The following is a 24,813-nucleotide window of genomic DNA, read 5'->3' as shown; positions in this document are numbered from 1 at the left end:
CCACTACAAATGAGCTGGTCACACTATATTATAGCGTTGCCACTTAGTTGAATTTTTTTATCGAAAGGTTAAAGATTTTCGCTGCTGCTCAAAAGCTCATTTTAAATGGCTTTAAATATTTAAAAAAAGACACATTAAAGGTGAAGGTGTAAAGTGAATATAATAGCTGCTGATTTGAGTTCGAAAACAATGTTTTTAAAACATTTGCCAGTCGTGTAATTAAACTCGAAGTAAGCAGCGCACGTACGCACACACATCCACACACACACACATACGCACACATTCGCCACGAAAAACAAGTTCTAAAAAGGCAAACTAACACAAAGAAGCAACAGCTTGCAGTCTTCACTTGGGCTTTATGATGGGCACAAGCAGCGGCATTAAAACTGAAGGTGAGCCAAGCTGAAAACTTGTACGCCCAACTCTGCCAGTGCGTGTAATAATGTGTTGTTCTTGTTCTTATTTCCTTTTCTGCTAACAGAGCCCCGTGCAATGGGCTTGAATCACCCAAGCGGCAGCAGCAGCAACAGCAATGCAGCAGCCGTTGCAGCCGGAAACGCCGCCAGCTCCGCTGCAGCCGCCGCTTCCCTCTCATCCGTGGAGCTGTGCCTTGTGTGTGGCGATCGAGCATCCGGCCGTCATTACGGGGCCATCAGCTGCGAGGGCTGCAAGGGCTTCTTCAAGCGATCCATACGCAAGCAGCTGGGCTATCAGTGCCGCGGGGCCATGAACTGTGAGGTGACCAAACACCATCGCAACAGGTGTCAATTCTGTCGGCTGCAAAAGTGTTTGGCCAGCGGCATGCGAAGTGATTGTAATTTTCGTTTAAGTCGTCGTCTCAAAAACTCCCCAAAAAACCACAATTGCACGCACCCCACACACACACACACACACACACACAAATTCATTTACCCAAAGCACACGCATGCACACACACATACACACACGCACAGCAAATTACAAGTTTTATTGAGAAACGATGCTCGCAGTTTGGGGACGCATCTGGTAACTCCTATTTACTTGAATTCTGATTAGATTGCTATTAGCTTTAGAGCTGCCACCTGGCAATTTGGATAAGTTGCCACCAGGTAGAAAATACGATTTTCCTCGTTTTCCGAGCGATTATATCGTCTATTTATATTTTTTATCATTATCATCAGATGATTTGATATAGCCATGTCCTTCTCCCTGTATCCATGCTAGACCAATTGTTTTTATTACTCTAATTAGAACTACTTTTACATATTGGATTTTCAAAAACCATTTCAAATAATTCAAGACAAAGGTTATTATTACCTGGTGCTAATGTATTTGTTCCTTCGAAACTTAAATGTCGTCATGCTCCAATACTAACACATACATCACGCTTACTTGTACACACGCTCACACATGCACGCTTATTTACACACAACACACACACATACACACCACTGCCATATGCAGCACATCATGTACCGTTATTTAACTGCAACACTCGCTAATTGCTTTCTCTTTACTTTTTTCTGTGCCACCATCTGCAGCCGTGCAGCACGAACGCAAACCCATTGTGGATAGAAAAGATGGCATCGTCTCTGGCGCAACGGGCAGCGTCTCTGGCTCCTCAAGCACTACGGGCGCCTCGAGTGGCTCAGCGGCTGGCAAGTCCGGCTATCAGCAGGTGCGTGTGAAGCAGCAGCAACAGCAGCAGCATGCCTCAGCGGCAGCTGCGGCAGCCGCATCGGCGGCCAGCGCTGCCCTGTTTCAGCATGCTGCCACGCCCCCGGCCAGCACGGCAACAACGCCCTTTGGGCTAAGCGAGAACCTATTCCCCATGAGCCTCAACTTTGCAGAGCTAACACAAACGCTGAGTAAGTGCAGCCGTCCAGCTGATTGGCTTCCAATAAGAAATCTCAACTTTTCAGTGCTCGCCACGCAGCAGCAGCAACAACAGCAGCAGGCGGCAAGCAGCAATGCGCCCAGTCACTGTTACTCGCCGGAGCTGGCCAAGCCGGAACTGGACGAGGACGAAGATGATTCGATGGACAACAGCAGCACCTTGTGCCTACAGCTGCTGGCCAACAGCGCCAGCAACAATAATTCACAGCATTTGAATTTCAATGCAGCAGCTGCCGCTGCCGCCGCTGCTGATGCAACAGCGCTGCCCACACCCGCCACGGTTGGACTCATACAAAGCTCGATGGACAAGCGTGCCATAGAAAAGGCGCTGCAACTGCTGCAGCCCATACAGCAGCAGCTGGACAGGAATCAGAGCGGCCAGAATACAGCCGCAGCTGCGCTGAGCATCAAGCCCGAATGCGATTCGGATGCGGAGGACAGCGGAACGGAGGATGTCGATGCCGATCTTGTGGAGCACATGGACTTGGACTTTGAGTACTGTAGTCGTGGCGATTTTGTGGCTAACGAAGCAATTTTTGCCCAGGATCTGTTCGCGTCCGAGGCGCAGTGTGCGTTCCACGTGCAGCCGCCGGCGCTAGTCCATTCATATCTCAATATGCACTATGTATGCGAAACGGGCGCCAGGATCATTTTTCTGACCGTGCACACGCTGCGCAAGGTGCCCGCCTTCGAGCTGCTGGACGCGCACACACAGATGAAGCTGCTGCGTGGCGCTTGGCCCGCACTGCTGGCTGTGGCCCTGGCCCAATGCCAACGCCAGCTGGCCGTGCCCACGATCATTGGACAGCTGGTGCAGAGCGTGCGCCAAGTGGCTGACATTGATAAGATAGAGCCGCAAAAGATTGCAAAGCTGGCGCAAATAACACGCACACTGCACGACTTTGTGCAGGAGTTGCAGACACAGGATGTGACTGATCTGGAGTTCGGCCTGCTGCGTCTAGTGTTGCTCTTCAATCCGCTGATGCTGCAACAGAACCGACGTGAGCGTTCACTGCGCGCCTATGTCAAGCGGGTTCAGCTCTATGCGCTCTCCACGCTGCGCCGCCAAAGCGGCGGCGAGGAGCGCGCCAATGGACTGTTTGCTAGTCTCCTGCCGCTAAGCGTGCTGGAGTCGGATCTGACCGAGGAGCTGTTCTTTGCCAATCTGGTGGGGCAAATGCAAATCGATGCGATGATACCCTTCATACTGATGATGTGCAACAGCAACGGGCTGTAGGCACAGGAGATACAAAGCAAGACTGATGGGTGGCAGCAAGCAAGGGGGGTGGCAACTTGCGCCTAGTGCGGACAATACTTAGCTATAGCTTAAACATAAATTATATATTAATACATTATTGCATTATACACTGCGGAAATTCATCTTTCTGCCAACAAAGTTGAGTCTAACTTGCGATTTATACGAGCTGACAAAGCGTCTGAGCTGCGCCGGATTCTAATTGGCGTACATCCCAATAAGAATTCTGTTCCAGAAATCAGATGTAGGAAATGAAACAGGAGCATTTACTTAGTGCAATGCTTGGCATGCCTTACAGCCAACAAATGCTGTAAATTTATTTACTTTAAACCTAAACTAACTGACAGACAAGTTGAAAAGCTACTGAGTCGCATCATTGAGCCGTCTCCGAGTTGATCTGAGGTTTCTTTGCCGGCCTGTGCCGGTTGTGCACCTCGTCGTTGTGGCCCTCGCGATTACGCGCAATTTCAATGGCCAGAAATTGGACGCGAAAAACAAAGATTGAGTTGTCTGGTGAGAATTCCTTGCTGGCATCGGCTCGCATCAGAGTGCCGTACGAATAGTCTTCCATTTTATTGAATTTCTCGGCAAATTGACGCCACTTGAGCTTCTCTGTGGCCGACTTGAGTATGTCGTCGCTGAGGCGAGCCACTTGCAGATCGGGAAAGTCTTGTCGGAAGGTGGCATAGATCTGGTCATCGTAGGGCGTCAGGCGCAGCTGTGCGGGCGGCACGCTGGTCAGCAGCTAAGCGAAAAGAGAGTTTTATATATTTGTAGTTTATAATTTATTATACTCACGTTGAAATGCACTTCCGCATGCTCGAGCGCCTTGGCAGCCCACATTTCCTCCACGAGAGAATCGTTGCCGAACTCCTCGGCCGGTCTTGAGAGCAGCGAAGCGCCATGCTTTTATGTACTGATTATATTAGTTTGCTTCAAAATATTCTCTACTTTTGTCAACATACCATTAACTCCATTTTAAAGTGTGTTTATAAAAAAAAACCTGCACGTTTCAACTGCGGCACTCACAATGCGCGCCGACATGTGCATTTATCGATGTATCGATATGTTGTTGATTAGCAGACTAAACCGATAACTTATGCGCTTAATCGAACGCTTTATTTTTAAATTCAAAAATCTTGTTTTGCTATAGCCATGCATTTTTATTTCTGTCACTTGTTTCGTCTGTACTGAAAATTTCCACAACACTTGTTTATAGTTTTAAAAGCAGACACATGTTACAAAAAACCTTCTTAAAATTTTAGGGGGAAATATGTTTCAAAACATAAGTTTTACGTTTTTGTGCGCCTTGGCGTTTATTTCGTGGTCGTTGTTATGCTATTTACACGCCATCGAGGAGCTGCCAACTAAATCAGATTACGTCGTGGAACTGTATACAGGTAATTGTGTTAGGGACTCTTTTTTTTAAATAGAACTCAATTTTAACGTATATTTAGAGCGTCCAACCCTCACAGATGTGCTAAATTATTGTCCTAGCCAATCGGAACAAAATAACATTATAGATCGTTTATTTGATATGCTCAAAACCTATGGACTTGTCCTCATTACCACTGTGGCGCTCTCTAAACTGTTGCAGTGGTTGGAGTTGCAGGCAAAAACTTGTATGCAAAACGATGAAGAAATACTTGCACTTCCTTTTATCGTAAACGTGCCGATCGAACCGATCGAGCCCATCGAACCCATCGAACCCATCGAAGAGAACAAAGTGGAGACAGTCGAGACAGTGGAGACAGTGGAGACAGTGGAGACAGTGGAGACAGTGGAGACAGTGGAGACATTGGAGACAGTGGAGACAGTGAACACCTTGGAGGTAGTCGATGCCATGGAAATCGTGGAGAACGTGGACGCAGTGGAGACCATGGAGACTGTGGAGCCCGTGATGGCATTGGAGACCGTGGATACCATGCAGACCGTAATGGCATTGGAGACCGTGGAGACCGTGGAGACAGTGGAGACCGTGGTGGCATTGGAGACCGTGGAGAGAGTAGGGGACGTAGAGACTATGGAAAAACCTAAGATAGTGGAGGAAGTAAAGAAAATGTGCGATCCAGAAACTTCGCCAAAAATTCTAAAGGAAAATATCGAGCTGAGAGAGCAGTTGAATGATTTGCAGGCGCGTTGTCGTGAGCTGCTTCAGGAACTGCGCGCTGTCAACAGCAACAGCATAAGTAGTTGCCATGAGCTACGCCGCAATCCATCCAACAGCAGTTTCAGCGGCCCCGATACGGGTGTTTTTCAAAATACGGACGATTCTTCGGGCGTGGTAATGTGGAAGCAGCCCGCCGCCATGAAATCTAGCGGGCTTTCCGTGGTGCAGTGTCGCGATTCTTCGTCTTCAACGTCGCGGAACGTGTATGTGACCCACAGCCACTATCACATTAATATTAATGGGCCGGTGCACCTGACAAAGCAAAATATAAATATTGCTGTTTCAAGCCGCCCAAAGAAATTACGCAGACGAAGTGAATTTTTGCAAGTGTGGGGCACATTCATTAAAGGTCCGAATGAGCGGCCCATGTTAACGGGTATAAATAACATCTTGATGTGAAAGGCGCACAAATCTGTATATATACATATATATATATATTTAATACATTTATTTGATTTCAAAAAACAGTTATTTTTGGTAGTTTTCTTAGTATAAAAATTGCTACCACACTAAAATGCGGCTAAAACTATCGATTACACATTGGGTGGCATCGAAAAGTAATGCGCAATCGATAGCGGCGCTCACGGCTTGTACAGTGCATCAAATTTAACCGGCAGTTTGTTTCTTTCGGTGGTCGTCGCGTGACTTATGTGCGCGGACTATTTTATCGCTTCAGTTTATCTCAAAAAGTGCTGCGTTTTAAAATTTCGATTAAATGAAACAATAAATCGCGTTTCTTATTCAAATCTCCGCTAACGCAAATCATATTGCATTATAGTATGTGAAATTGCAAATAACAGACCGCACTGCAACTCGAATTCGGTGTTTGTTGATGTGCGATCGCGAATAGAAAATGCAACAGTAATAAACATCAGAAGAGTTTACCGTAAATTGGACGCGTCATGTTCTGCAAATATTAGGCATATGCAGCATTCGGTACGATTATTGTTGTAGTCTTTGCGGTTGCTCGCCATGCCGTTCAACTGTTTGCGTCTTATATTGTTGTGGTAGTATTTACATTTCGCTGCTAAGCTCAGTTTTATCTCGTTGGCTGCTGCGAATGGGCATTTGCTTGTTTCTTGTTGCATTTTATTTGTGCATTATCACGCCCACATGCACAGTTACACACTTGTACGCACTCACACACACACAACCTGCGGGATAACCATTCAGAACAACAACAATAATGCGCATCACTCTTTCGCTCTCTCGCCCTCTCTCTATATACCAGTGTTGCCTTATTGAAAACTGTTGCATTTTTAAGTTAATTTATTTGTTTGTCAAAACAAACACAAGAACGATGTGTTTTTGCAAATTTTGTATTTGTATTTTGTATTTTTGGTGGTCTGCTGCTTTGTGGTCGGTCTTACGCTTGTCTAAAAATAGCCGCCTGCCGCTGATAAAGCAACAGATCACTCTCACTATCGGTGAGCATAAGAAGCGTTGCTGCTGCTCTCTCTCTCTCTCTCTCTCTCTCTCTCTCTCTCTCTCTCTCTCTCTCTTACTCTCCCTCTCAGTCTGTCACTCTCTCCCGCTTTATCTTAATGTGTGTGAGTAATTCTTGCGGCATTTTGATTTTTGTATTGAATTTGCCGTGGGACAGATAAAACAGCTGAGCTGTCCTCTGCCCAGAAATTTGCTGGCGCTGCATTTCCAATTCTATATTTGTTATGTATACACAGTTTTCGTTTTGCCCCACAGTCAGCAGTGTTTAACTGTTGAATCATCAACAACTTGTTGTTGCCGCTCTCTCAATTTCGCACCTTTCGCTATTGTTGCTTATGTTTTGTTTTATGCGAATAAATCACATTTTCTTCTGATTTTCTTTAACCTAATGCAAATTTTTAGCGGAAGTGTCAACAAATTTAAAGCTTCAAACGTACTCAGACAAACATATTCGTTTACAAATACATACCTATGCAGTGCATATGCATGTGTTTATATGCAGCTTAACTGCGCTGCTTACGTCGCGCATAATAAAGATTAACGCATTTCTTATCAAGCGTTGATAGCGGAGCAGGCGACATATACACATCGGCAACAACAACAATATCAACCACAATACAACCAAAGAGCAGAGCGAGCATTTGAGCTTCGCTTTTTGCCTGCTTCACTCAAAGACACACACACACACACACACACACACACATACACACACACACACATACACACACACATAACCACTTAGTAGGCAGTGATATCTCACGCGTTGCCGTTGACTTCGCTGATTAGCATTAACTAAGCCACAGCAACAACACGAGCGCGTTTAGTTTCGTAGTATTATTTATTTGTTTTCTGGTTTTCAGCTGCACACCCACACACACACGCACACACACATATTTACACCTACATCAGTAAGTGGCGAGAGAGAAAGAGAGAGAGAGAGATAGAGAGCGGCTGTCGCAGCAGCCGCCGTTGACGCTTTATTTTCGCGCTGCTGCTGATAAAATAAAGAACAATATTAATTTAAGTTTAAAAATAGAATTTCGCTGCAGATGCCTGTTGTCTGCATGTAAGTCTGTATCTATGTGTGTTTGTGTGTGTGTGAGTGTGTGAGTGTTTGCATTTGTACCAGTGAGCGGTAGGCAAAAAGTTGCTCACGCATACAATAGCAACAACTCTGCTTGATCTGCCTGCCTGTCTGTGATTTTGCGCTCGCTCTCTCACGCTCTCGCTCTCTGAGCGTGAGGTTGGGGCCACCTTAGCGTTCGTTGTGCTCCACGCTTTTCAGTATTATTCTATTCGCCTACGTTTCAAGTTGGTCTTCACGGATTGCAGCCTATGTGCACGCATATATACACAAACGAGATATATACAAACACATATGTACGGATGTATGTATGTTTATTGTATATTTTGATTGGGGCAAAAGAGTGCGCCATCGTTCGGTGTGTTTCTTGTTTCTGGAGCAACGACAGCAAAGTACAAAAAAAAAAAAATAAGAGAAAAACAAAAACATCTAAAATATTTATGCAATAATTTTCAAATTCTCAGCAACTCGCATGCGTATGCGCGTATATGTGTGTGCATTGTTTTGTGATATATTTGTAAAATATGAAAACAACAAAATGTGTTAATAAGAATATTTGCACATCTACTAATTTCTGATAATTAATATTTAGTATTTTTTGTTGCTCTCCCCTGCTGTTGCAGTAGCATTCTTGCTCTCCCTCTCTCATTTTCTTTCTTTCGCTACGATCTTCATATAAATGTGTATGTGCGTGTGTGTATATGGAATCACAAAACATGCGGAAAAACGCTTGGCATAAAAAAAAAAATACAAATTGAGTGAATTTTTTGAGGCGCTCTGGAAACGAAGATAGGAGAAACCATCGAGCTGAAAATGTAAATATAATATAACTCATGATAACCGAACTTTAATTTGAAAGCCGAACCGATGCAAGGCATCTTTATCTTGCCAGTGAAAAGTTGTTATTGCAACAGCCAGGCAGATCAATTTTAAAAGAATTTCCATGTATATGAGTTTTCCATTCTTGCCAAATCCCTATGGACATTCTGAGGGTAGTTACATTCCAGCATATGCATTAATATCTACAAGCCTTGCTTTGAAGCTCATTTCTTGGCCCTATTTAATAGGCTGCGCTCAAGTTTTAATCTCCAGACTTTTATTTATAGCTTATGAATCAAAAAGCCACAATTTATATAAATGTAGGTTTAAATCAAACTAATCTTATTTATTATTTATTATATAAGAGATTTGGAGTTTAGTTTTTTTAGTTCTGATAAACGTACATTTCTAGAATGTCTTGGTCTCATCTCTCTCTTTCTCTCATTTGCAATGCATGCTCTCACTCTTCTAGTCAATTTACCGCTAAAAGCATCATTAGCGCTGTCTCGCTCTGGTCGCTCTGCTTTATCTACATGCTCGTTGTATTTGTGAAAGTGTGTGCATATATATATATATATATATATATATATATATATATATGCATATATATGAACATATATTTGTATATATGAGTGCCAAGTAAAATGCATATCATTAACCATAATATATTTCATTCAAAAGCAAATTCTATAAAACAAAACAAATAAATACCCAATCGAATATATACGACAATAACAAAACCAATTGCGGCGCGATAATAACAAAAACCACAACAAAGTGAACAAGTGCTAAACTAATCAATACGAAAACCAAAGGCATTTAGAAGAATTTACAACACTGAGCGAATGTAATACGAATGTAAATCATACAATAAAAAGAAATTCAATAAGCAAACGGTTTATCTACATAACTGTAAACCAGAGCAACGTGCGAGGCGTTGCAGTGCGCTCTGCGAGAGAGTAAAAGAGTGTGTTTAAGAGAGAGAGAGAGGACAACAAATTGCGAGATCGTGCCAAGCAACGCACAAGGCCATCCAATAATAATGTGAGTAACCCATCCGCCTTTGTTCCTACTATATATGTTCTATAAGATCTTGCCTTTGTTGATATTTATTTGAAAATTGTTAAAATTTATAATATTCAAATGCGGAACGATGTGGAACGGGAGCAAGGATACAATTTAGATTGTAGTATAAATCAAATTGAAAACCGAGGTAAAATTTTCAATTCGATTTTTGGGTAAAATCCACCGTTCTGGGTGGAAATGAACTTTGATTGAAATTTTTCGATTCATTAAAAAAGAGTTTCGTGAAGTTTCAAGAAAATGTATAGATTTAAGATTGATTCAAGATTGAAGCTTTATCTTAAACCAGTTGGGAATTCCAAAGCCAGTAGCTGTGGAGCCGCGGAACAAGCTGAGTTAGAGGTCAAACGCATTGCATTTCATGAATGGAAACCTTGATAATGCATCTTTGTTGTGACCGGGTTCGCTCCAATTGCTGCTGCTGCACTGGCTCCGACTCTGACTCCGACTCTGACTTCGATTCCGATTCCGATTCCGATTCCAAGTCTGGCTGCTCCTAGATTTGTTTACCCAAAGATTGCAGTTATTTTCACACTATTGAGTTTTTGCTATTGAGAAATTTGTTTACATACGAAATGTAAATTGAAATGTGTTTAGCTTTCTTTTCATATATCTATGGATATGTGTACAGTGAAAGCTCCCTTGAACGGACACCTACAGTTTTAAGTTCCGAAAATGAATCTTTTGAAGTATTTTGGCTAAGAGAGCGCACTTTGTTTAAAGGATAAAAGTTAGGGAGGGGAAAAAGGGAAATTTAAATGGAGCTCTAAGGAGCTTTCCCTGTACATAGAACCCGTGTACATGGAAAGCACATTCGGCGCGAAAAACTGCAGATGTTTATTTTTAGTCACAGACAGTGGAAATTTTTATAAACGCGTCGTATTTGAAATCGACTTTGCATTTATCTTTTCGGCGTCTTGTTTGCCTGCAAATGCAAATATTAAGTAATACATGTGGCTATAATCAACCAACGGATTTTTTTTCCGCTCAACTGAAACACAAAGTTGAACAGGTGTTTTTCTGCTTCACGGCAACGCACTTGTATTTCATAATAAAATACTTTTAATATACGAACGTCGAACTCAAAGTCGAAACATGCTTTAAGGAAACCGATTTCCAATTGAAAGTCGAGATATTCAACTAATTGATAATCCCAGAGAAGATAGAAAATTCTGGAATTCAAATAATCTATTTGTTCATAGTTTTAAGTCAGAGTTCAATAGCCATTCACCTGTTCTTAGGTGAGACTAGGTCATGAGCAGAGTATTGCGTAGTCGGTCGTTGCCGAGTCTTCACATTTCTGCTTTAAATGGATTTGTTTGCCATACGCATCCGATATATATTTATCTTGCTTGATATCCTATTTACTTAAAACTTGAGAATAAGGTACTTGCCAAATCCGAAAAGTTCAGATCATGTTCATTTTTACTACAAATGTGTTTCTAAAAATAGCAGGTGCAAAAAAAACCCAACAGGCAAACAATTCTGTAATTAGTTAAAATTTATTTTATTGCTCAAAACGGAAATTAAGTGAAAATAAGTAGAAACGTTTACTTGAGAGTTGGGAGTGCTGGACTATGACATACCCTTTAACATGTAGATTTTGCATGATTCCACTTCAATTTTTTACTGCATTTAATATAAGGTTTTGTAAATATATGTACATTTACAGGGTATATAGATCTGAGTGGCATTCTGGCGTAACTCAGTCGCGCCTTCTCTCATTTGTACAGCAGGGTATAAAACTAAAGTTAGCCTCGAATAGTTGTTAAAAAATATATATTTAAAGTTATTTTTATTTTATAAAAGAAATCCAACTGTAACTGACAAAAACAAGTTGAACACATTGTGCAGCGAAGCTGTAAATCAAAACGCGTTTTACCCAAAGAAAAAAAGAGAGCAGAAGAGCAGCAAAGGCAAAAATTGATGTGTTTTTGAAACAGTTTTTATGATTATTTTTTATTTTCTGGGTGTAAACTCTATATATTGCTAAAATAAACTTGTTTTCTGGCTCTCGTATACAAAAAATAATATGCATGCATACATACGTATGTGTATATCAATTTTAGGTGTGTGTGTGCGTGTGCTTTTTTTTGCGCTGAAACCGCAAAGTTCTGCGCGTTTGGCTCGACAATCTTATCATCTAATATGCTAAAAATAGCTGTGGCCGCCCCTGAGCGGTTCCATGTTCGTGTGCTTGTGCGTCTGCCTGTCTGTCTGTCTGTCGTTCTACCCATGTGTTTCTGAAACTTCGCGCCCAACCCTTTTTCCATATCTATATCTATATCTCCACCTCTGTATCTGTATCTGATAATGTATATCTATATCTGTACCTGTATCTATCTGTATATTTTACTGTATCTGTATCTGGATCTGCATATTTATCTGTACCTGTATCTGTATCAGGATCTGCATATTTATCCCTATCCCTGTATCTGCATCTGTATCTGTATCTGTATCTGTATCTGTATCTGTATATGTATCTGTATCTGTATCTGTATCTGTATCTGTATCTGTATCTGTATCTGTATCTGTATCTGTATCTGTATCTGTATCTGTATCTGTATCTGTATCTGTATCTGTATCTGTATCTGTATCTGTATCTGTATCTGTATCTGTATCTGTATCTGTATCTGTATCTGTATCTGTATCTGTATCTGTATCTGTATCTGTATCTGTATCTGTATCTGTATCTGTATCTGTATCTGTATCTGTATCTCTATCTGTATCTGTATCTGTATCTGTATCGTATCTGTATCTGTATCTGTCTCTGTATCTGTATCTGTATCTGTATCTGTATCTGTATCTGTATCTGTATCTGTATCTGTATCTGTATCTGTATCTGTATCTGTATCTGTATCTGTATCTGTATCTGTATCTGTATCTGTATCTGTATCTGTATCTGTATCTGTATCTGTATCTGTATCTGTATCTGTATCTGTATCTGTATCTGTATCTGTATCTGTATCTGTATCTGTATCTGTATCTGTATCTGTATCTGTATCTGTATCTGTATCTGTATCTGTATCTGTATCTGTATCTGTATCTGTATCTGTATCTGTATCTGTATCTGTATCTGTATCTGTATCTGTATCTGTATCTGTATCTGTATCTGTATCTGTATCTGTATCTGTATCTGTATCTGTATCTGTATCTGTATCTGTATCTGTATCTGTATCTGTATCTGTATCTGTATCTGTATCTGTATCTGTATCTGTATCTGTATCTGTATCTGTATCTGTATCTGTATCTGTATCTGTATCTGTATCTGTATCTGTATCTGTATCTGTATCTGTATCTGTATCTGTATCTGTATCTGTATCTGTATCTGTATCTGTATCTGTATCTGTATCTGTATCTGTATCTGTATCTGTATCTGTATCTGTATCTGTATCTGTATCTGTATCTGTATCTGTATCTGTATCTGTATCTGTATCTGTATCTGTATCTGTATCTGTATCTGTATCTGTATCTGATCTGTATCGTATCTGTATCTGTATCTGTATCTGTATCTGTATCTGTATCTGTATCTGTACTTCTGTATCTGTATCTGTATCTGTATCTGTATCTGTATCTGTATCTGTACTGTATCTGTATCTGTATCTGTATCTGTATCGTATCTGTATCTGTATCTGTATCTGTATCTGTATCTGTATGTATCGTATCTGTATCTGTATCTGTATCTGTAATCTGTATCTGTATCTGTATCTGTATCTGTATCTGTATCTGTATCTGTATCTGTATCTGTATCTGTATCTGTATCTGTATCTGTATCTGTATCTGTATCTGTATCTGTATCTGTATCTGTATCTGTATCTGTATCTGTATCTGTATCTGTATCTGTATCTGTATCTGTATCTGTATCTGTATCTGTATCTGTCTCTGTATCTGTATCTGTATCTGTTCTGTATCTGTATCTGTATCTGTATCTGTATCTTGTATCTGTATCCTGTATCTGATCTGTATCTGTATCTGTATCTGTATCTGTATTTGTATCTGTATCTGTATTTGTATCTGTATCTGTATCTGTATCTGTATATGTATCTATATCTGTTCCTGTATCTGTACTTTCTTATTTATCTTTATCTGTAACTGTATCTGCATCTTTGTATCTGTTCTTAAGCACAAAATGTACTTGCGTATATCTTATTTTTTCATTTCGCCCAAAAATTTCGCTAACTAAATTATTATTATTATTTTTTTTGTTCTTCATCTTCGTTGTTGTTTTTGTTGTTATATTATTTGTTAGAGAGCCCGTGTGATCATTTAGCGCTGTGCTAATTCAATTTGTCTGCGTGTTTTTGCCTCTTCTGTAGGAAATTTGTTTGACAGCTTCTGAAATATTGCAAAGGCGTTTTGAAGTATTGCAAAGCGCTACGCAAACAAATCATGAAATATCTGCAACAATTTTTAAAATCGTCTTATATTACAAAAAAAAAAAAACGTTTTGGAATGTAAAAGATAACATAGTTTAATAAAAATATTAGTGTACTTGTTGAGTTTTTAATTTATAACAATTTTCTTATATCAATGGAACTCGTCTCAAAATATAACATTGGCGAGTGTATATATATATACATATATACAAAACCCAACTAAACTTTTTGCTTAACAAATTTAACAACTATTTAAAATTAACCTATTAGCTGTCAAATTTGACATACAGAAAAAAATGTGTGTATGCACAAACACATAACAAAATGCATTTCTAGAAAGAGATAAACATATTTAGTGCAGAGCAGAGAACGAGCTCTAGAAATTGTTTAAAAATTTCCACAGCACGCTTCTGTTTACATTTGTCGCTTTTCGGCCTTTTGATGTGAATGTGTCTTGAGCACACAGAAGACAATAATAATAATAATGATAAAATAATACAAAAAAAAAAAATGGAAAAGAAGACTACAGGAAAAATACAAATCAAATAAATGTGCGAAAGATTTTTTTCTTTGCATCCATAATTTCACTTCTTATTTTCCGTTTGCGCAAACAGTTAACAACAAACTGTGGATTTTTAAAAGGTCAACGATGTCTTCTCTGTCGCAAATTGTTATTAAAAATGTTGTTGTTTTTGGCCCTTTTATTTGTGTGCAACAAGAAACATGTAGCACTTTTTGACTTAAGGATTTTGCAGATGTGTAGCAAAAATTCCACTATAAATAATTTCGCACATTGAAGTCTTTGCCAAAGCATAAATTAGACAGAACATGGCAGACAGATGACTTGGCCAAAATCCATTATGTCCAAAGATTTGAATGTCGTTTGATTTGACAAACAGCCGAAAATGAGAGATTCAAATCGCATTTCAACGATGTTCGTTGAATTCCTCAAATAGAATAAAGCATTTGGCATTTTTATAATCGTTTAAGCCTCTTGCAAGTGCCCAAAAATGATGCTGAGCGAGCGGTAATTTGTTCCTTTTGCTAACAAAAATGCAAAAGGAATTTTATGGTAGTTTTTAAAACAAGAATTAAAATCATTTATTGAATGAAAAGTATAATTAAATTTAACTGCCATTCAAAGAGAAAAAGTGTCTTTTCTTAGAAATTGCCCGTTGTACTGAAAGTATTACAAAGTCTTGAATATTTTCATTTACAAAATGCGGGCTAAATTTGATCCCTAGCCAAAATTGGCATATACCAAATATGGTAAGATAAATGCAGTAATTGGGACTTGAGATATTTACGCTTTCTCTTATAAAATTTTTATTATTATTATTTTTTTTAATTGGCTTTCGGTTTGACTATTCTACGAACAACTGTTTTGGTTTGTTCTGGAAACAAACAAATATCGAGTTTTTTTTTTTTTGCACCGGCTTATGTTAAATCCGACTTACACTTTTTATTTTATATTCCCAAACTTTCATTACCTTTAGTAACAATATTAAATGAATGTTCTTTTTTTTATAAGCTTTAAACGAACTTTAATATGTACAATTAAAGCAGGGTATCTTTAAGCCGGGAATTCGATAACTAATAAACTGACAGAATGTTCCACCGCCAGGTACTGAAAATGCGGCTAATATTGCCCTATTTCAAACCTAAGCTTCAAAAAAACTACCGAAATATTCCACCGCTGGGTACAGGGTATCTTTTAGCCGGTGATTCGTTGACTTTTGTCCTATTTTTGCATATATTTTGAACGTAAGCTGCTAATAAACTGACGGCATATTCCATTACATCCCCTCCCTTATATTCAAATCGAAAGCTGCGTGCACACAATTCGCACTCTGCGTCCGACTCGATGGTTTTTGTGGTTGCCTCATTGTGTCCTGCACGCTCCAACAGTCCAATGAATCCGCAGATAACAACTGTCAAATCCTCCCCTCGCCCCGAATTTGGAAGGGGCTTGCAGTTATCCGTGTACGGAAATTATTTTGAATATACATGAGTGCATCGATGTTTGACATATTTCGGTCGAAATCGTCACCAAATTCTGTGGACCCAGCGGCGATTTAGGGGCTCAAATGAACAATATATGCATATTGTCAAAGGTGTCATTTTAGGATGATATTGCATAACGCATTCAGACTAACGAGTGCGTAAAGCGAATGCAATTCTGCGGCAATCCCAAATCACAGTGGATATGTTATGCCGGGTTGTGCAATAAATGTGGTTACACAGAACAATGAGCTCTTATGTCGCCATTAATAACAGGGCTTTGAATATTTACACAAAATTAAACGCGAAAAAGTTACAAACATAAACAGGCTGAGAAGTAAAATTGTTCAAAATGATAAATATTAAGAGATACTACAATGTTTGTTCTATACTATATATAATGTATCTAAATAGATTCTTGTAGATATAAATACAAATTTGAATATAATATATGAGTACAAATACAAATAAGATCACAACTATATAGATGATGATTCCATCTTTATCTGCATGAAGCATTCTCGTTTCTTTCAACCTCTTTGGGTTCCTTCTTAAAGTATATCCGATCTTTCCTAGAAAAAATGTACCATGTACCTTTACCTTAATTGAACTCTTTTAATTATAAGTTTTATTAATAATCAAACTTAACATGAACAAAGTACAACATTTTAAGGACTGTAGAAACATTTCGCACATCTGCCACAGTATTATAGCTTCAGCATACCAATAATTTACTTTGTCATTGCATTAAGTTGTTAACTAATTGATTTGTTTTTTGTCTGTGCCCACTAATACCCTAACCAATAACCAATTAGCAGCCTTCAGTGCGATGCGCGGTCAATTTGACTACAAACAGTTCGGAAAATTTGATGTGGAAATTAAATTCTATTGGCATTTTAAAATGTGCAAACCAACCAAGCGCAATCATGTGTGGGCCGAGGCAGCATTTCCTCTTGCCATCAATGCCAATGCCAAGGCGAGCAGACACACAACCACACACACACAACCACACACACAACCACACGCACACACAACCACACAAAGAATTTACACATAGATAGACTGTGGTGCAGAACATTTTCTTATGAAAAGTTTTTGGCAAGCGCCACTTCCAATTGCATAGTCAATGCATTTTCCCATCCACCCCTCCCGCCCTCCATTCTATCTGCCCCACCTATTTGAGGTGTTCCAATTTCTTTTATTTTAGTTTGTGCGTTTGCACTTGTCTTGCCCCGTGAGTTCATATCTTCAACTCTGTTGTTCGCCAATTGCTTGTCGGCCAATCTTGAAGATGAAGATGTTTGCGGGTCTATTTTTTCGCATTCAATTAACTTGAATAAATGAAATTGTGTGCGGGTTCAAAGAGGCGATCAAAAATTGTACGCGGGTTAAACAAAACAAATCGCTTAATTATTTAATTTAATCTGTTTGCATGTGGAGCTCGTAACTTGTTTGTTTAGTTGGCTTGCAGATGCGCATATTTAAAGCCCTTTACAAAAAAAAATAAGAAAAACAAGCTAATTTAATCACAATCAAGCTAACGAATAGTCGACTAGCAGACACCCTGTAAGAGAAAAGTTATTAACATTTTTAAATGGCTTTAATATGGTTGCGTATCTGGTCTTAAGGGTCTTAAGATCTGTATACATATATATAAATATATCGCTTTTTAGTATCGTACATAGTTGTCCATATGTATATGTAGAGATAAGTACGTACTCGGCTGCTAGTCTAAATCCTCTCGAATTATACACTTTTCGTTTGCTTTTTGTATATTTTATTTTTGTTTTCGTGTCACGCATGAAAACTTTTAGTCACGCGTCCATCTCTATTCATTAAGACTGCATTGTTCCTGGTCTTTGAGCTTTTGTTATTTTGAATTCGCCGCCAGCCGCATTTCAATTAAATTTCATTGTGCCTTAAGTGCCATCCGGTAGTGGATGCCGCAAAGGATATTGCAGGGCACGAGTCCCTTTTGTCGGCAGTAAATGGCACTAACAAAAGCTCTGGCGGCAAAACTGACCCCTACTTGGCCCCTGCTGCTTGCTAGGGGCAGCTAATCAAATTATGTACACATGTTGTTGCTGTTGTTTTGGTTTTTGTCGTGTTGTTGTTGTTGTTGTTGTTGTTGCATAAAAGCGTAGCAAACCGTTAGCGCCGACAGCTTTTGGTTAATATTTCGTGAACTGTATTCAAATACAGTCGAGCGTAAGCCATCGAGCCCAAGGCAGGCGCCCAGAGAGCTTCAGCTGTCACCAATGAACAATTAGCTTTGATCTCTCTCATCTCTCATCTCTCTTTATCCTCTGACACTCTTCTATTTTTTTTTCTTTGTATGTCGGTGAATGGCTTTGGCGACAAGGCTGTCTGCATTTGTGCTTTGCTCTGTTATTGGCTATAAAAACTTTATCGTTCAGTTTGTGCCTAGTTCGTTTATTTTTAACGGTTTTTGCTTTATCCAGTAGAGAAGTTAGTTGACATGTTGTGTTAAGCTTTTGTTAAAAACGTTCTAAATGGAGTTTAAACAAACGTTAAATTCTGTATAATTAAAATCGCCTAAACCCTAGCTCTCTCTCTCTCTTTCTTTTTCTCTCTCTCTCACTCTATGAGTGTGTTCTATGTTATTAGAAAATTTGACAAGCAACTGCAATAAGATCGGAATCTCAACCACAACAATGGCAGTTGGAATACCGAAAGCCACATCCTTCTCTCTCGTACTCTCTGCCTCTCGCTCTCCCGCTCACGCATCATCTTTCCGCTCAAGCGGCAAATTGTGTCGAGCTTTTGCTCGGACATTCTTCATACTCCACTGTGACCTTTTATCGAGAAAACGAGAAGAACAAATGGGGTGGGTGGCGACAGAAGAATTTCGAGAGCGTCGTTATCTGTGCGGCGCTGCTGCTGCCCCTTTATGGCCCTGCGGCCCCGCACGCTGCTGATAAGGCAACAAATTTATTTTTAGTTTTCGGTTTCGGTTTCGGTTTTGGTTTCGGTTTTAATTTTGATAGCTGTTGTTGCCAAAAGAGCCAAAATAAAAGAAAAAAAACCAAATAACAGACGTTAAGCGTTTGCCTGCGTCTCCGCACTGAAAGACTTCCAGTTTATTCAACTTTTGCTACAAGTGCAGTCGCAACTAAAACAGCAGCAAAAAATGGAGTAGACGAAAAGCAACAATAAAACAGTTAATCAAAAAACAACAACAAAAACAAAAAGCAAACTGCGAGCATCAGCAAATGCAGCAAATCAAGAAGAAGATGAACAAGCCGAAAAGGTAACAACAACAACAACAACAACAACAACAACTCAACCAAATCCAAGGCTATTACAGTTCATTGCTCAAGCAACAAGTGTATTCCATGCCCATTCCCCACAACTCACGCCCCCCTCTCTCTCGCTCTCTCTCTCTCTTGTTCTCTCTTGCTCGCCCTGTGCCTTGTCAGCCCTCTGCTTTAATCTGTCGTCTTCTACTTTTTGCTGACTTTGAACTGTTTTTAATTTTTGCTTGGCTCGGATTATGTAATTTATTTTGTAAAACAAGTATTTACATATTTTTTAAAGTTTTTGTGAATTTGTACTAAATCAGCTAAATACTAGCTTGGGTTATATCTGAATGTATGCCTGGAAGTTAAAAAATACTCGTTTATTCAGCCCAAAAATACTTGAACAATTAAAAATATACATACATATAGAGTATGCGTTACCTATTGCACGATAAACAAGTAAGAGGCTCTAGTCGGGAGCTCCCGACTAGGGGATACCCTGAACCCTCTTCTTCCAACATCAAATGCAAATGCCTTATACCCATTTTTAATGGGCTTAGGGTATAAAAAGTGGCTGGGTTACGAATCAATATATCGAGCTTTATTTCGAATTTTTTAATATAAGTATTTAATTAATCATAATTCCATCTGGTAAACGTTTCAATTTAGATATCTGTATATTACATTCATCATTTTCTGCACATTCATGCTTTCGAGCTCATTTTTTGTTTGTTCTGTTTTTGCCATTCTGAAGTGTTTCTTTTTCTTGAGAAATTCAAGAATAAATTGTTTAAAATTACGCCTATCACGAAAACCTTAAAAAAACCCATCAACTGTCGACAATGTTGTCCAACTGGAAGCTACTTTGTGGCCAGTTGGTAGTTTGTGCCAAAAAGTAGTTCCCCCGCCCATTCGAACGATTCCAAATACACATATTTAAAAGCCCTTTCAACACTTTGTCGTTGTCTAGATTCGTTTTATGGTGCTTTTACTGTTACTGTTGTTGTTGTCGTTGTTGCTCTTCTCCGTCCAATTGTTGCTATCATGGGCATTGTTGTTTATGTTTGGGCCACAAGCCCGGCACTAAATTATGTTGTTTTAGCATGGCATTAATGACTCTATTCCACTCGGCTGCGGTGTCCCTGTCGATATGGCCGGAAGCGCTATTTTCTGAGCCCCCAGTTATTGTCGTACTCCTCCCGGCCAGGTCCACTGCCAGTATTGCCCTTGTCAACACATAACGCATAAATTAAATTCAAACATTTAACGCCTACGCACTGACATTTGAACTAAAGCATAAATCAGAGCAGCTCTGGAAGTTACTATTTGGCATGTCCATTCCATGGAAATATTATGAAGCAAACATATATTTTAAAATATTTGAGTTATTTCCTCTCTTATCAGTTAATATTACGGAAATTGAAAGATAATTGTTATTAATAAATTAGGAGTTGATGCAACGTATTTTTATGTGAAACATTCTTGATCTTGATTTTCATCACTTACTGTAAGAACTTTTAAGGCACGGCTCGACTCTTCTTATTATAATTTGTAAATTTATAATTTTGTAAATTTGGAAATTGGGTCGCGGGCGAACAACATATTTTCCATACAACATGCTAAAGTCAAATTGAAGCCGTCTTTATCATCATATTATCCTCATCATCATCATCATCATTATCATGAGCATATCATCATCGTGGTATAATCTACCTGAGGCATTTTCTTGGCCACCTTCTTGGCTTAGTTGCTTCTACTTATGCCGCGTGGGCGTGTCGCCCAACAATTTAAGTGTTTTTGTTTAATAAACAAATAAGTTAGTAGATTGGCCCAACGACGCCACAAAGTCGAAGAGGCCAAAAGGGTTTCCAGCGACGCCATCTTTGGGCGGGTCCTATTAGCATTAATCGAGCCAGCCGAGTGCGTATGTATGTGTGTGCAGGTGTCTGTCTGCCTGTGTATGTTCGTGTATGTGTGTGTGTGTGTGTGTGCATACCTTTGGATAGCCAACACACACGCGCATACAATTTACGACTTTGGATCGGTTTTAACAACTGTTTGTTTTGCAATTTTGTGGACATACTTATTCACGCAAAATTTATTAAACCTTTATTTTATGGCCTGTTTGTTAAGCATTTAAGTGGGCGTGGCACTACGCAACGTGCATCCAAACCATAGAAAAATGAAATTTATGCGTAGTATGAATGTACTGCTTAGTAATAGTAGAACAACTATACTTATATATTTTTTGTATGTTTATGCACGTATATCTATATATATGTGTACTTGTGTGTGTATGGATGTGCGTGTATATTTGTATACATGCAAGTATGTATGTACACATATATGTTCACTCATACAAAACGCAAAGCAAATGAGTTTCTTCTGTGCTGCAAATCAGAAATAACGTACATTTAAAGGTGCCCTACTACGCGATTCTCAAAAGTTCAAGTAGGCTCTACCAGTTTTTCTGCTTTGCCTGTGAATAGTGTTTTTTTTATGGTGTCGATTAACCTTATCTCTGCCCTTCCTCTCACTGTACTCTCCTCTCCATCTCTCTCTAGCCTCTCTCTCATATCTCTCTCTCTCTCATCTCTCTCTCTCTCTCTCTCTCTCTCATCCCTCTCTCTTTCTCTCTCTGTCTCTCTCTCTCCCCTTTTTCTCTCTTTCCCTCTCTCCCATTTGCCATCCTGCTTTTACTCAACCTTATTTCTCTATTTTTTCTTGCAGTGTTGCGGTTATATAAAAAAAATGTCTTCCTCCCACTAATAGTCGAAATCGTTCGAGTTAATGAACATTTTTGGGTAAGTGCTTTTTTCATATACGTTTATAGGAAACTAAGAATATATATTAAGGCCATGCCAACCTGGACAGTCGTCTTCTCTTCTACCTAAAAAGTATCTTTTTGCAGAGTGCACTCAAGCACTTAACTATAGCATAGTTTTCAGGGCCCACTCGCAAAGCCCACTCCACTTTCATCCTTCACACTCCATTCAATTAGCCTTTCCGGCAAATGAAGTAATGTTAATGTGCATAGTCCTCTTCTGCTCTTCAGCTTCGCTGCCCTTGTTCACTTAGTGCAACCAACTCGGTCAACACTCAACACTACCCTTTGCTAATTTATAACATGTACAATCTCAGAAGTTTCATATTTTCTCTATTGAAACAAGGATTATATTCCTGGATACACCGTAACCATTAAATTTTGTGGCAGCATTACAGGGTATTTCAGACAGTTTCTTGGACTTGCTGCTTTCTTTCATTATTGCTAGCTGCCTCAGCTGGTTAGTTGGAATATGCCGTGGCATATGCGGGTGTGAGCGGCTCATCAAGTTTGTGGATTTACTACTTACCACTTACTCTTCCGCTTGTTTGTTGCCGCAAAAGTTTCAAAGTGTTTTTCTGTATTCGACAGATTTATGAACAAGACGTTCTGGCAGCAGCTACCTGTAGCTCCGCATGTTGTGCGGTGTTAAGGACATGATGAAGCTGCCACTTAATCAGCTTTGCGAAAGGCGAGTCGTGTCAAGACGCAGCTAAATAAATCGAACTTAAAGAAATTTTGGAATTAAATAATTTATTTTGATATCCTTGTTGAAAGATCCATTTCCGAATCAATAAAGTATGTATATTCTTGATCAGCATCAGTATATATATACAACTATTCTTGATCATCATATATCTGCGAATTAAATATTCGGTGTGCCAATGGTAGACGCACTTTCTTGTTTATTTCTGTTGTCATTATTCAATTTGGTCTTTTAACTTTCAATTCAATTTTCCTGCGAAATTATTGCACATTTCTGCCCCGAATGCATTCCATAATATCTTTAATCGTCAGTTGCAAGCAGTCGGAGCAATTGTTAACTTGCCCGCCCAATGCCTCCTTTGCTCTGCGCTTAATTAACAAGTCCGATTATCCTTGTCTGAGCCTTACGTAAGAAACAGGATAATGCGATATCAACAGCGAACGCTGCGTTACCATGTCCAACTTTTAAGCGAATTTACCAAGCGGCTGCTTCTTCATCTGCCAACATTTGTCGTTGCAGCAGAAAAATCTCATTGCCGCATTTGGAACGGGGGAAGGCAGCAAAACAAAGGTACGTAGTCTGCAGAAAAAGTTGGTTTACTACCAGCATGAGATTTAGCAGAGCTGCCGCGTAATATTATGAAGTAACAGGCATTTGCTGCGCTAAACATTCCAAATTTCAAGTAAAAAAGTTAACAGAAAGAACAACGAAAACATTTGCCTCGCAATATAACGCATATTGCAGTAAGGTATCCAAACGTTTACGAATACTACACAAAAAAGGACTGAGGAAAACGCGTGGCCACCAATCAACTTGATTTCTCATTTATTTATTCAAACATTTACGAATAATACACAAAGAAGAATACAAAAAAAAAATAAAAACGATTTGCTGATGAATCAATTCTCGTTCGACAAAAGCCAAGGTTCAACTCAAACATTTGATTTACATATTTAAATAGATGCTTTACTGCATGTGGCTGTATCATCATTGTATTTGGCTTATCTATATTGATGGGTATCTTTCAGTCGGGCAACTTCTAGTCGAATTATTTCAACTTGTTGACTTTTGAATTTGTGAGGATGGTCAACAAGGACTTTTAGAGATTTTTATGTAACTAACTCGTTAATGATAAAGTAACAAAAGAGAACGCCCCAAGGACAACATCAATAAATGTGTGGGCATAACAAAGAGACAATGATAGAGAAAGGAAGAGAGAGAAAGAAAAGGGGAGAGACAGGGAGAAATATGTGTACTCATCAGCTTTGTGTGTAGCTGCCAGTCAATTGAACTTTAAAGTGATGTATAAAATGATTTACTTTCCATAATTATGGCAACAGTAGATGGGATAATTGAAAGAATAGTTAGAAATTTAAAGGATAATTGTAAGAATAGTTAGAAATTTAAGTAGATTTTGCAGCAATAATGTATTCCTGATTTAACTCTTTATTTATAGATTGATGCTGCATGAATATTAAGTCAAATATACAATTTTAAAATAATATTTGTGCTTGCTAATTTTTGTTGTTATTTTACGGCAAAACAATATTAATCAATGTCGCATTCCGAATTTTAAATCGGGTTTCTGGTTTATTCTCGCATGCATAAATTGCTAGCAGAGGCTTAATTTTTTTTTCGACACGATTTTTTTTTATAGGCTTAAAGGAGCCTTTTGGCAAATATTTTATGATGCGCTTTTAAATTCCATTGAAGCATATGTTATTGGTAATTGCAGCAGTGGGTATTCAACTTTATTCGAGGGTTATGCTATATTATATCTATAATTAAAAATATTTTAAATTGATGTTGTACGATATATGTGACAGGTAAAGAGAAGAGCTCTAGCTATTATGGAGTCGATCTTGGAAAAGACGAAAGCTGGAAACTTAATTTATAATTTGATTAGTTTTATTA

General features: G+C 39.0%; 3 protein-coding genes across 5 annotated transcripts; 2 read left to right on the top strand and 1 right to left on the bottom strand.

The window, feature by feature from the left end:
• Positions 1 to 66: 66 nt before the first annotated feature.
• LOC115770189 (nuclear hormone receptor HR78) lies at positions 67 to 3,274 on the top strand. 2 transcript variants are annotated; one of them, XM_030715352.1, is made up of 4 exons: positions 67 to 392; positions 482 to 808; positions 1,521 to 1,847; positions 1,902 to 3,274. In XM_030715352.1, the coding sequence occupies exons 1-4, from the start codon at positions 359 to 361 to the stop codon at positions 3,110 to 3,112; spliced, it is 1,899 nt and encodes a 632-aa protein (XP_030571212.1). In that variant the 5' UTR covers positions 67 to 358; the 3' UTR covers positions 3,113 to 3,274. The 2 variants fall into 2 exon arrangements, with proteins under 2 accessions (XP_030571212.1, XP_030571210.1); XM_030715350.1 differs by having other exon boundaries at positions 482 to 814.
• A 116-nt stretch (positions 3,275 to 3,390) lies between these two features.
• LOC115770190 (protein PBDC1) lies at positions 3,391 to 4,166 on the bottom strand. The gene is made up of 3 exons (XM_030715353.1): positions 4,096 to 4,166; positions 3,929 to 4,036; positions 3,391 to 3,875 (listed from the first exon to the last, which is right to left on the bottom strand). Exons 1-3 carry the CDS (start codon positions 4,105 to 4,107, stop codon positions 3,504 to 3,506), a joined length of 492 nt encoding a protein of 163 aa, XP_030571213.1. The 5' UTR covers positions 4,108 to 4,166; the 3' UTR covers positions 3,391 to 3,503.
• A 165-nt stretch (positions 4,167 to 4,331) lies between these two features.
• On the top strand, positions 4,332 to 5,720 carry LOC115770448. 2 transcript variants are annotated; one of them, XM_030715726.1, is made up of 2 exons: positions 4,332 to 4,530; positions 4,606 to 5,720. In XM_030715726.1, exons 1-2 carry the CDS (start codon positions 4,404 to 4,406, stop codon positions 5,697 to 5,699), a joined length of 1,221 nt encoding a protein of 406 aa, XP_030571586.1. In that variant the 5' UTR covers positions 4,332 to 4,403; the 3' UTR covers positions 5,700 to 5,720. The 2 variants fall into 2 exon arrangements, with proteins under 2 accessions (XP_030571586.1, XP_030571584.1); XM_030715724.1 differs by having other exon boundaries at positions 4,334 to 4,530; positions 4,588 to 5,719.
• Positions 5,721 to 24,813: the final 19,093 nt, after the last annotated feature.

The sequence above is a fragment of the Drosophila novamexicana genome, unplaced genomic scaffold (genome assembly GCF_003285875.2).
Source record: "Drosophila novamexicana strain 15010-1031.04,08,12 unplaced genomic scaffold, DnovRS2.1 tig00004555-arrow-pilon, whole genome shotgun sequence".
Taxonomy (NCBI): Eukaryota; Metazoa; Arthropoda; class Insecta; order Diptera; family Drosophilidae; genus Drosophila; species Drosophila novamexicana.
The sequence above is the reverse complement of the archived record's forward strand: the minus strand, read 5'-3'. Positions and strand labels throughout refer to the sequence as shown.